Source organism: Neopsephotus bourkii, unplaced genomic scaffold (assembly GCF_033783945.1).
Source record: "Neopsephotus bourkii isolate Nb327-2 ecotype Australia unplaced genomic scaffold, CSIRO-AGI_Nbou_v1 NB_1663, whole genome shotgun sequence".
NCBI lineage: Eukaryota > Metazoa > Chordata > Aves > Psittaciformes > Psittacidae > Neopsephotus > Neopsephotus bourkii.
The window spans coordinates 8,212,394-8,223,990 of NW_026902137.1; the positions used below are offsets into that span (position 1 = coordinate 8,212,394).

Consider the following 11,597-nt stretch of genomic DNA (forward strand, 5'->3'; position numbering starts at 1 on the left):
CCTGCATCTCAGCCTTCACCAGGAGAAACAAGGATGCCCCAAGCTGTGGAATTCATCGGGGTGGTCTTCAACCTCTGGTGGCATCTGAAGGCCAAGATGGGCAGGAAGACAGCAAGGTGAGAGGATGTGTCAGTGTGAAATGTGCTGAGCAATGCCCACGTCAGCCATCCCCAGGGCTCGGGAAGTGAAGAGATGAATTTGCCTCATGGGGAAGCCCAGTCCTGGTGCCTGGGCTCTGGTTTATCACCCTTTCTCCCAGACAGCAAAAAAAGAACAACCCTCTTCCATTTAGTTTCTCCAGGAGTTTGGGAGCGCTTGCTTTGTTGTGTGTTCTCATGGGGTCCCACCAGGTATAGAAGAACAACTCCCCTTAGATTTAAATGCTCCCAAACTGCAGATTAAGCCTGAAGCCTTTGCTAGGGATCTTCTGCACCTTCTCCAAGGCATCTCATGGTATTTTATTGTCAGGACCATCACTGGTTCATCATAGTCTGGCTCAGTTTCCCATCAGGAAATGGACCAGACCAGAAGCACGTTGTGGTCTGCCTGGAACAGAAAATCTTACAGACTATAGCAATCCAGTCTGAGCCTTGCCAAGTGAAAGGACTGTACAGAAGGTGGTTAACAGTGCACAGGAGGGTGTCACCGACAGCCTGGGGAGGAGGTGGGTGGTGAAGGTTGTGCTCCTGCTGTCCTGAGAATAAACAACATTCTTATTCCCCCCTCTAGCTTTAAGTTTGATTACAAATGAAACTAAAGGCAAATCCTAATGCTTTAACTAAATCTGAGCATTGGCCACTTCACTTACAGAAACAGGATTCTTTTCACAAGTGTTCATCTGTACAGTTTGACCAAGCTAGGTTTTTTAAATATGAGCTCACCACAGATGTGCAACTCAGCCCCATCCCTGTTGGCACTGTTCAGAGGCTAGGAAGAAACCACATGGGAAGCATGTTCTGCCACTTTGCTGGAGAAAGGCCTTTCTACTGGCTGTTTGTTTAATGTAGGCTCCAAACAGTTGGCAAAATAGATCTTACCTTGGTGTATGGAGACAAGCAGGACCCTGTGAAATGGTGGAAGATGCCAGTGTTGTGCGCGGTGCCCCCCAGGGAGGACAGTGGATGTGGTTCCTCTCCTTGTAGAGCAGTGTTTCTGCACTCCAACGAGAGCCCTCTCCCTACAAGACATCAGCATTGCTGGGGCTTTGAACTCCACTTCAAAGCCAGGGCTGGAGTGAGGTTTCTGTAAACCCAGAGAAACAGGTAAATATTTGTCAGTCAATCAACCCTCATCATCACCTCAACAGTCATCTGTGTGAGACAGCTGGAGGGGTCTGGCAGGCACAGAGGGGAGGCTTGTTGAGTTACTGAACCACTTCGAGACACCAATCACTGCACTGAGGAGATCTGGAGGTTTTCCCCTTAGCATGGTCCATGAACTCATGGAGATGTCTCATCCTTTCCACCACTGGAACACCCAAAGAGGAAGATCCTTTTCTTGTCTGGGGAGAAAACCAGCCCTGCTTTCAATACTGCTGCTGTAGCTTTATAGGCACTGCATTCATCTCAGCTATCCCAGATGGGCATCAGCTGTTCACAGAGCTTGAGAGCACATTGCATCTCCCACCTGGTCCCACAGGTTTAATGGTGGGCATTGTAAGCCACCTGTGCTGGAATACATACCATCATGGAACACTTCCATGAACTTATCAAGTTCTAGTTTCTGACATTCCCCCAACCCACTTGCAGGGGTTTAAGGTGTTGGGTTTGGAAAGAGGGCTTTGGTGGACCACTCTGTCTGTGGAGTCTGTACTGCAGCAGCTGATGGAGGGGGAGATGCAGGCAGCCGGCAGCTAACCCCAGCCACCAAACCACCCAGCAGTGCTCCCAGGCTTCATCTCTCCTATCAGCACAGCATGAAAATACCAGCTAAAATAAGAGAAAGGGAAGGGAAAAACTAGAAACAGCTGACACCTGCCTAAACCTGACCCAGCACCCACCAGTGTTCACACATGGCCCCTGGGGCAATGCCACCCTCCTTCTCTCTCAGCCAGGAACCCACAGCTGGATGTTGACAAACACAGATGTGCTGAGGCTGTAACAGGGTCCAGCTGGGAACTCTGTGCATCACTTGAGGGTGCCTTTCCCCTTGGCTCTGGGATGTGTGGTGGGAAGATGCTCCAGGGGTGCACCCATCCCAGTGCCTTGGCCATGGTGCTCTGCATGGCTCTCACCTCCCCTCTTTTCAAGGCAGGCAAAGCTGGGTGCAGGGGCCTGACCGCCCTGGCAGGCTCAGTTTGGAAGCAGCACACTGGCAGCAGACAGGACAGTGGGGTAAAACCGCACTCAGTGTCTGCTGGGGAAGCAGAGCAGGGAAAGGGCTGTGCCAAAAGCAACAGCAGTCTGGCGAGCTCCATGTTTGCTCTCCTCCAAGACACCGGCCATGGGGCAGATGGGCTCTGCCCTTTCCTTCACTGAGCATCCGCCTTGACCTGCCAGGTGCCTCTGCGGGTGCTGGCACCACCACATCTGTCAGCAGGATGAAGGCTGGATTGTACTGTGCTTGCCTGTTCGGGCCAGTTAAATCTCACTAGCAGCAGCAGGGAGGATGAGGCAGCATGAACCTTATCAGGTCCTTATTGGCCACCACAAACACAGGTCCCCATGGGGTGTGTACTCCAGATATGGGTGTACCTAACCTCGCTGCTGTTTTCTCCCCAACATTAGTGGCACATGGGCAAGGTCACAGTACTATGGACATGTCAGCACAAGCCGCTGTCAGACCTCTGTGCCGCTGCCCCAGTGATGGAAAGAGATGCCAATGAGCTGCAGGATCCCTCATCCAGCTCCCTCTGTACTTGAAAGGGTGGATGCTGGGGAGTGCGGGCTCAGTGAGCTGCCAGCACTCAGAGCACCCTCAGACCAGAGACTTACCTTCAGATGAGGTGTCCCAGTTCCAGGGTTTTCAGGGACTCAAATGTCAGCCTCTGAGGGAGAAATGACCTTGGGAAGCGCGTCTCCACACCAAGGAAGTGGGGAGAATCCTGTTTTGGGTGTGTTCAGTTAAGCTGCAGATCATGCGCTCAGACCTTCCAAGGTTTGATTGGAATCTGCATAATCCTGCAAGGTCAGGATATTTTCTGTAGCAAATCCATGGGAGACAGTGAGCTGCTCACTGGTGGGGATGGTTGGAGGGTGTTTGCTGGTGTCACAGTGGGGCCCTGGGCACATGAGAAGAGGAGCAACAAGAGCAAGACCTCCCAGTGCAGCCATGAAAACCTCCCTGTGAACCAGGGCCAGGTGCTCAGTTTCTGTCTCAGTTTTGGTCTTGGTAGAAAGGAATGAAGTGAAGTCACAGGGGCTGCACTCAGCCTGCAGTACAAACCCATCCAAGCAAGAAAATTACATGGTAAGGCTGCCACAGTGTCCTGACTTCACTTCACCAGGTCTGGGCTTCGGGGCTGTGATCCACTAGCCCCTGACCTGCAGCTGATCCAGCCTTTTGCCAGAGCTGCATCATCTCCTGACCATTGTGCTTACTGTATGGGATGCTTGCCTCAGATGATGCCTTTTGTGCAGGCTGGTTTTGCCCCATGGGGTGGGGAACCTATGGGTTTCCCACTGCTGATCCTGGGTGCATTTGGCAAGGAGGTCACAGCTGATGCTTGGTTCCCAGGTTTGGTTCTGCGTCAGTATCAGCTGACCCACAGTGAGATGGGCCCTTCTTTCCATTGACCCGTTGGATCCTCTCACGTCAGCAGAGTGCAGTGAGACCATCATTCACCCACAGCTGAGAAATGAACTGTTAGCAAACATCAAATGAACCACGCTCTGGATTCGAGTCATTAAGTGGATTTCTAAACTTAGCCCTTAAACTTACAGTGAAGAACCTTCATGTGAAGCTCCCGTCCGCAGCACTCGACTTCAGAGGCATTTATTTCTAGAGCTGGCAGAAACATTTCTGGCCTCTCAAAGGCTCCAATTATATCTTGGTGCTGACTGGAGCCAGAGGTCTTCACAGCTGCCTTGTAGGGCTGCTGGTGGGGACCACAGCTCCGACAGTGACAGGGGCAATGGGAAGAGAGGTGTGAGGGCTGACACCCACCTATTGACCACAGAGACCATGTAGGATCCCCCATCAGCCTCGAGGGACACCTTAGTTAATACCCCAAAACAAGCAGCTTTTACTTCATGCCACAAAAGCAGGTTTACCTCTTGAGAGTAGGATTTGACTTTTCCAGACCTCTTCCTCCAAGGCTCAGCTTGATTCAGAAAGGGATGCAACATTTACAGGGAGCTGGTCCGAATTAGTGAGGAGGAGGACTCTGAAGTCCCCAGTCTTCAAGACTGATCTCAGTTGGGTTGCAGCTCAGTGGTGTGCTTCACTGCAGGGACATCACTGATAACTGTACAGGAGTTCAGGCTGGGTTTTCTTGCATCACAAGATGGGGAGATCAAATCTTCTGATCTCTGAGTCAGAAGGAAGATCTCCTTCCAGGAAGCATGAGGAGAAACCAAGCTCTGGATGTGTTGGACCTCTACAGGGCTCTAGAAATGCAGAAGGATGTCAAAAGCCCAACTTTCCTTCCCTGGCAGGGTGGGCAGCAGGGCGGCTGAAGCTGTTGGTGGTGTTTGGGGAAGGACCTGGGGAAAGCTTCCACAAAGCTGGAAAACGATCCTTTCTGCTGGTTCATAAGGGGGCAATATTTTACTGGAGCAACAGAGTTTGTGCATTACCTGGGAAAAACAGTTTTGTTCAAACAGGGCTTTTCTTCTCTTTTATTTTACCACAGTACAGAGAAGGATTCTGCTATGGAAAGCCACATTGACTACCTCCAGCTATAGGGATGCTCAGGGACCACAGCAAAGGTCAAAGCCCTGCTCCTGTTACCATGTGCAGCCTTGAACCATGGCTGGTGGGTGATGCCAGAAGCCAAGAGACAGAAGAAACAAACATGACAGAGAAATCCTGCAAGTCCCATTCTGGCTTATTCTGGAGCAAGCTGCTGTGTCCGTTGGTTCTAAAAGCACCAGTAGGTGTGTCTGCCAGGAGAGCACTGTGAGCGCAGTGATTTATCTCTTTTTATCCCTGATGCTCATTAAAACGAGAATTGGCCAGCCGCTGCTTACAGAATCATTATGCATCCAGCTGAATGCGTGTGCAGATTCTTGGCTCGCTGTGCTTTGGCAGCTGGGCCAGTCTGGCTGCAGGGTATTACAGGGATACAAGCTCCCTTCAGTTCCTGGAATTCAGATTGTCCCACGGAGTGCTGATTAAGCAGTGCTTTCAACCTGCACCCAGGACAAAACCCTTGCCTGGTCCCCACGCAGGGGCTGGGGGCTCGGCTGCTACGTGGCAGTGGGAGCTGCAGTGGGTTTGCTCTGCTCAGGGAAACAAGCACTCCAAGCCAAGCTCAGATGCAAAGCTGTGCAGTTCATGGTGCTGGGTGACCGCTTTGGCAAACCCCCTCCCCAAATTCTCCGTAACACAGCCCCAGTGCCCTCCCCATCTCCGTGTGTGGCTGCTTCTCCCAGTCTGCCCAAACCACGTCCCCAGTCTGCCCAGTTACGATTGCTGCTGTGTGTCCCCATCTGCCTTTCTAATCCGCTGGGAACAAAACTGCCTTTACCAGCCTTACTAATGAGAGATTTGATACCTGGGGTTGAATGGAGGAGGCAGCCCTGGCATGTGCTGTCCCGGTGCAGTACAAAGAGCTGTCCAGCTGCCAGCCCTGGAGCTGGTGCTCACCTCAGTTTATGTGAACTTGAACTAGGGGTGTTGGTAGGACTGGCAAACCAGGGATGGTGCTTTGCCTGGCACCTGCAGAGAGGTGGCTGGTGGTTAGGGTGATCTGGTGCTGGGAAGGGGAAGCTGAGCTGGTTAAACACTACAGTGGGCAGCCTGGGAAGCTGGTGGGCTCTGGCAGCTATTCTGACACCCTGTCTTGACCAGCGCTAGCATCCGCGGCACGCCACAGTCCTCAACAGCATCCTCAGCCCCGCAGTTCATGGGGTGCTGCTTCCTCCTGCACTAAGGGTCCCCTCCTGAGGCACCACAGAGAGAACGGAGATGCCTCAGCAGTGGTTTCCCTGTCTCCTCACCGGCGCAAGCATCATCCCACCCGCCAGGTGGGGAGTGGATGGAAATATCCCTCAGCACATGTCTTCAGCCATTCCCTGGGGGCTGCAGCATCTTGAGTTGCTTTATGGGCAAGCAGGTGCCCACACAGAGGGGATTGTTTCAGCAGAGGCTCACAATAGAGTGAGGCTGTGTTAATACAGCACATCAGCTCAGCACCTGGGCACTATTCCTGCTCCATGCTTGGGTCTGCTCCTCTCTTAGCTCCTGGTTGGCTCCTGCTGCACAGTGGGTCTCTGGGGTGCTGGGTGCAGCTGATCAGGCTCTGGACTTGCTGTCAGTCGCAGCATGGGGTGGGAGTAGTTTGCCTGGGATCCTTGTCCCAGTCAAACCAGTGAGGACAAGAAGCTGCTGCCGTGGGACTGCCTTCTCCTCCCTGTACCATCCCGGCAGCCTCTCTGTCCCTTTCTGAGGAACAGCTTTTCCCTGGGCACGTGCTGGTTTCAGCTTCATGCCTCCTCTGTGCCTCCTGCCCGCTCAGAAAAAGGAGTTTGGTCTTGGTGCTCCCCTTCATGCAGTCAAAATGCCAAATCCTGGCTCCAAACCCACCTGTGCCCTGGTGAACCCATAAGCACCTTGCTTACCTGTGGCCCCATGGCGTGGGGGGAATGACGGCAGCGAGCCCCACTGCAGTTCACACGTGCCGCTCACACTAAGGGCAGGGGTAGGAGAAAGAGATGCGAGGGGCATTGCAAGCAGCCCCTCCAGCCTGTCGGGCCCACCTTTGTGTGACCTGCAACAACAATTCATCTGGCCCCAGGCACCGTGACCGCTTGGGATGCTGAAGGCAACACACCTGATGCTGCAGGATTGTCAGCGGCTTTCAGACTCATGCAGTCACCTCCCCTCCCTGAGGACAGACCCTCGGCCACCAGCGCAAGCCTGAGGCGGCACAGCAGAGGAACGGATCCTTCCCCCTGCGATACCTTTGTCTGGGCATCGCCAGGGAAAAAACCCTCCTCCGCTTTCTGTAGCTGCCGCCCAGATGCAGCCGGCCGGGGGGGTGAGGAGGTGACAGAGCTGTGGATGTCCCAGCACAGGTTACACTTCCAGCCGGCAGCAAACGCCCTTCGCTGTCTGATGGCGTGGCTGGGCTTTGTCGCTCCCCCTCGCCAGCATCGTGCAGGGCTCAGCGCTGCTGCGCCCGCCCGGGGGGGGGGTGAGGAGGTGACAGAGCTGTGGATGTCCCAGCACAGGTTACACTTCCAGCCGGCAGCAAACGCCCTTCGCTGTCTGATGGACGGGTGGGCTGGGCTTTGCTCGCTCCCCCTCGCCAGCATCGTGCAGGGCTCAGCGCTGCTGCCAGCCCGCCCTGTGCGGAGGCACCCGGCAGTCTATAAGTGCCCTAGCGCAGGGCTCCTTCCCAACTTCATGATCCTCTCCAGGGGCAGTCAGGATGCACCGGGCTCTGCAGCGGGCTGCCCGCCGGGGCTAAGCTAAACCTAAACCCCTCCTGCAGCCGCCACCGCAGGTTGGTCCCGAAGGACGATCCCACCGGGTGCCGGTGTCGGGCTCTGCTCAGTCCTCAAGGTACGTGTTTGGAGCACAACCTCCCCGCTGCTCCGGGGGAGGCTGGCAGGGATGCTGGGAAGGGCCACGCAGACGCCGGCTGACAGACAGGGGAATATTTCATTCATTCATTTCCCTTCATTTAGAACCGTTTTAGAAAGGCACAAATTCTGCTTTTGGCACTGATTTATCTTCCCCTGAAGGAAGAAATCGTCAGAATTTGTTGCTGGTGAAGAATTTTGCCTTGCATTTCTTTATCTTTATGAGATTTCCATTTGTGCTGGGGATTTATTCAACACACCAAACATGTGGGAAGTTACAGGGCAGGAGGCTGCAGAGAGTTTCTCAGCAGGATCCTATTTAATTGCTGCCTGACAGGTTTGTGCAATGCCTGCAAAGACGGGGGAGATTTTGTACTGATTTTATTCTTGAAAGGAAACAACAAGAAAACCAGGTCCTCAGGCATCTCCCTGCCGGTGCTGGGGAATTTGCTGTGTTGAGAGATGTTATTGAAGAGATTGATTTTAAAAAGGAAAATGGGAAGCGGTGTTTGCAAACCTGAGCGGTGCCTGTGCTGGTTTCCCTCCTAGACCCTCGTGCTGGCCGCAGGGACCGGTGATCTTCCTTTACCCCCTGCAGGAGCAGAAAGCCACTGGCCCATCTGTCCAGCCGCGCTAGCATGACCGCGCTCCCCTTGCCGCTGCTCCTCACTGCCGTAGGCTTCTGGATGCCACAAGAGTCCAGCTCCCGGCTGCTGCCCAACGACACCGAGCCCCTGTCCCCTGCCGGGGTTAGAGCCGCGGGGCTGCTGTGGGGCGCGGGGGTCCCCCGGGGCCATCCGAAGCGGTTCCTCTCCCGCCGCGACATGAGCATGATTTTGGACTACCACAACCAAGTGCGGGCGCAGGTGTCCCCCCCTGCTGCCAACATGGAGTACATGGTGAGTCAGGCTCCAGTAGGGTATCTCTGGGTCCTCGGTGGGGTCAAGGAGCTCACCTGGGATGTGGGTGCCCAACTGGTAGGGATGGGGCACCCACACATGGGGATGTCAGGGTTTGTGGCTATCATCTGTCCTGGGAGATGTTCCATGTCCCTGATGCAGGGCAGGCACATGCAGTCTCTGTGCAGGAGGGATGGAGTCCTAATGGGGTGATGCGTCCACCCAGGGGCAGATTTAGGACCCCTGGTCCCATGGCTGGGACATCTGGGAGCTTCCCAGCTGTGGGATGGCTGCCCCTGGGCTTTTCCCAGCCTGATGTGGCTTTGGGACACTGGTGGGTGCTCCCCGAGCACAGGAGAGTGCGTTTCTCCTATTCCCCCCTCTGGGCAGCCAAAATCCCTGCCTGCCCTTTTCCTTTCCCCCTGGCCAGGTCTGGGACGAGCGGCTGGCCAGGGCAGCTGAGGCGTGGGCTGCGCGCTGCCTGTGGGACCACGGGCCCCCCGAGCTGATGAAATACGTGGGGCAGAACCTCTTCATCCACTCGGGCAGGTGAGTGCCCCATGGGCAGAGCAGGCTCCTGGGAACCCCCTGCACCCTGCGATGCTGGAGGAGGAGGAGCAGAGCAGCAGCTGCCCCTCGGTCAAGGAGCAGGGAGGCTCTGAGCTGGAGTTGCACAGGACTGAGAAGCAACCAGGGGCACATAAAGGCCCCCGTGGTGGAGATGGGGGGTCCAGCTCTTGCAGAAGGGTAAATACAGGAAACCAGAGGTGCTCATCTGGGAGAATGGCATCAATCCTGCCTGACATGTGGACCAGGGGGATGCAAGTCCTGGAACTCCACCATGAAGCTGAGCACTCAGGGGCCTCAAGCGAGGGTTGTGTGTCCACCAGTTCCACAAGTGGACTTGGCACAAGGGTGTCATTGCCCCTTCTCACCAGGAATGCTAAACCCCTCTTCTCTCCCCATTCGTCAAAGCAGAGCCTTCCCCTTCCTCTCCATTGCCCATGAGCTCTGAGGGGGATGAGGTCCACCTTACCCGCAGCACCTTTTGCAGGTCCACCTCCGTCATCAACATGGTGAAATCCTGGCACCAGGAGAAGCAGCACTACTCCTTCCCACACCCCCGCGAGTGCAACCCCCGCTGCCCCTCCAAATGCAGCGGCTCCGTCTGCAGCCACTACACGCAGGTGAGCGCCGCACACAGCCTGGGTGCAGGGAGCAGAACTGGGATCTGGGATGGAATACTGGCAGCAGGGCTGGCAGCCTGCACTGTGCCTGCTGGAAGGGTGCAGGCATGAATCCTGTCTGTGATGGAGCGGCTTTACAGCACCCAGCTGTGTCAGCAACCTGGAATGCAGCTCCTTCATCCCCTGGCACATCCACCAGCAGCCTGGCCAGCACGATATGGAAAACTTCCCTCTGCTTCCCAGTGCCAATCCCTAAATATCTCCTCTGCATGGCTCCAACCCTTACCTGAGCATCTGCATCCTTGTGCAGCTCATCCATGGGGATTCTCGGGGACACTCTGGGTTGCAAATGGGCAAGGCACTTTCTTAAGGAAGAAATTCAGCCTGGAGAGGGTTTAGGAGGAGATTCTGGTGTTTGCTCTATATGCGTGCAGGGTGAGCTGCTGGCTGTGATTTGGGGTGACTTTTGGGATCTAATTTGGGTAAATCAGAGAACAGACCCAGACTCTGCAGCTCATTGGAGTGAGCAGGGGGCAGAGGGGCTGCAGGCAGAAGACAGACAGCAAAAGACGACCCTCTGGTGACAAAGCATTGCCAGTGATGGGCACAGGATCCAACCCAAGGAATTTGCTAGGCGGGATGCAATTCCCTGGTGGGATGCAATTCCCTGCGCTGTGGTCCTGGGGTGGTGGATGTTGGATGCCTGGGTGGATGGTCACTGATAGCTCCTGTTCTCTGTCCCGGTGCAGATGGTGTGGGCATCCTCCAGCCGCCTGGGCTGTGCCCTCAGCACATGCACCAACATACGTGTGTGGGGCAGCACGCTGCGGCACGCCGTCCTCCTCGTCTGCAACTATGCCTTCAAGTGAGTGCACAGAGGGAACCCCCCCAGCACCCTCGCTCTGGTGTCAGCGGTGGTGCTCAGAGGTGATGCTCTCCTCTCTTTTTAGGGGCAACTGGCAGGGAGAAGTGCCCTACAAGGTGGGGCAGCCGTGCTCAGCCTGCCCCCCAGCCTATGGCGGGGGCTGCTTCAACAACATGTGCTTCACCGGACTCAAATCCAACCACGTCAGTTGATTCTAGGGCTGCAGCCCCACAGGGAGCCTCTGGGAATGGGGATGGGGTGAACCAGAATTATTTATAACACCGACCCCCCACCAGCAGCCTGGCTGTCCAACCTGCTTCATCCCTAGTGTAGGAAACTGCTTTTATAAGATCATATCATCATTTTTAGCATATTATATATTATTGTATATTATATATTTGTATATAAAATATTATCTATTTTAGCATTTATTAGCATATACATACGTTTCAGCAGCATTTGTGTTTTCTGGCTACTTTCCACTCTGTGGGAAATAGGAATGGTTTCAGGTCCCTGTTTCCTGAGACAGGGATGGTTTGAGGGTGTGTGAAGGGAGTGGGGCTGGCTGGCGTGGTCCCTGCTCTGCAGGCTTGGGGGGCTTTCCCCAGTGCCCTCCACCTGTGCTGAGGCAGAGGCTGCTGTATGTGAATACCAGTATGCTCCCCTTGAGGTGAGCAGCTGGAGAAGTATCCCAGCGGCCCTCTCCTTACTTGCTCTGCTCTGATGCACGCTCCTTTGGGACTCCCCATATATTTGGTATCATCCCAGCAACACCTCTTGCACATGGCCCTGCTTGCCTCAGCATGGAACCACCAGTAGCACAAGGAACATTCCGGACTGTGAAGACCCCAGGGCTCCTTGGTGCTGTGGTCCTGGAAGGCGCAGAGATGTCCATGAGTGGCTGTGGAACCCTGCAGGTCCCCTCTGTTTGGGAAGCAGAGAGCGATGGGAAGGAGCT

General features: G+C 54.9%; 1 protein-coding gene across 2 annotated transcripts; it reads left to right on the forward strand.

Annotated features, from left to right (window-relative positions):
• On the forward strand, positions 1–10,994 carry R3HDML (R3H domain containing like). 2 transcript variants are annotated; one of them, XM_061375404.1, is made up of 6 exons: positions 1–116; positions 8,238–8,587; positions 9,018–9,136; positions 9,642–9,774; positions 10,524–10,639; positions 10,725–10,994. In XM_061375404.1, exons 2-6 carry the CDS (start codon positions 8,327–8,329, stop codon positions 10,849–10,851), a joined length of 756 nt encoding a protein of 251 aa, XP_061231388.1. In that variant the 5' UTR covers positions 1–116; positions 8,238–8,326; the 3' UTR covers positions 10,852–10,994. The 2 variants fall into 2 exon arrangements, with proteins under 2 accessions (XP_061231388.1, XP_061231387.1); XM_061375403.1 differs by lacking the exon at positions 1–116 and having other exon boundaries at positions 8,069–8,587.
• Positions 10,995–11,597: the final 603 nt, after the last annotated feature.

Excerpts from the sequence above, each read along its gene's own strand:
- R3HDML (XM_061375404.1), top strand. The coding sequence starts at position 8,327 with ATGACCGCGCTCCCCTTGCCGCTGCTCCTCACTGCCGTAGGCTTCTGG. Across the intron at positions 9,137-9,641 it reads CTCTTCATCCACTCGGGCAG|GTCCACCTCCGTCATCAACA; the intron begins GTGAGTGCCCCA and ends CACCTTTTGCAG. Across the intron at positions 10,640-10,724 it reads GTCTGCAACTATGCCTTCAA|GGGCAACTGGCAGGGAGAAG; the intron begins GTGAGTGCACAG and ends CTCTCTTTTTAG.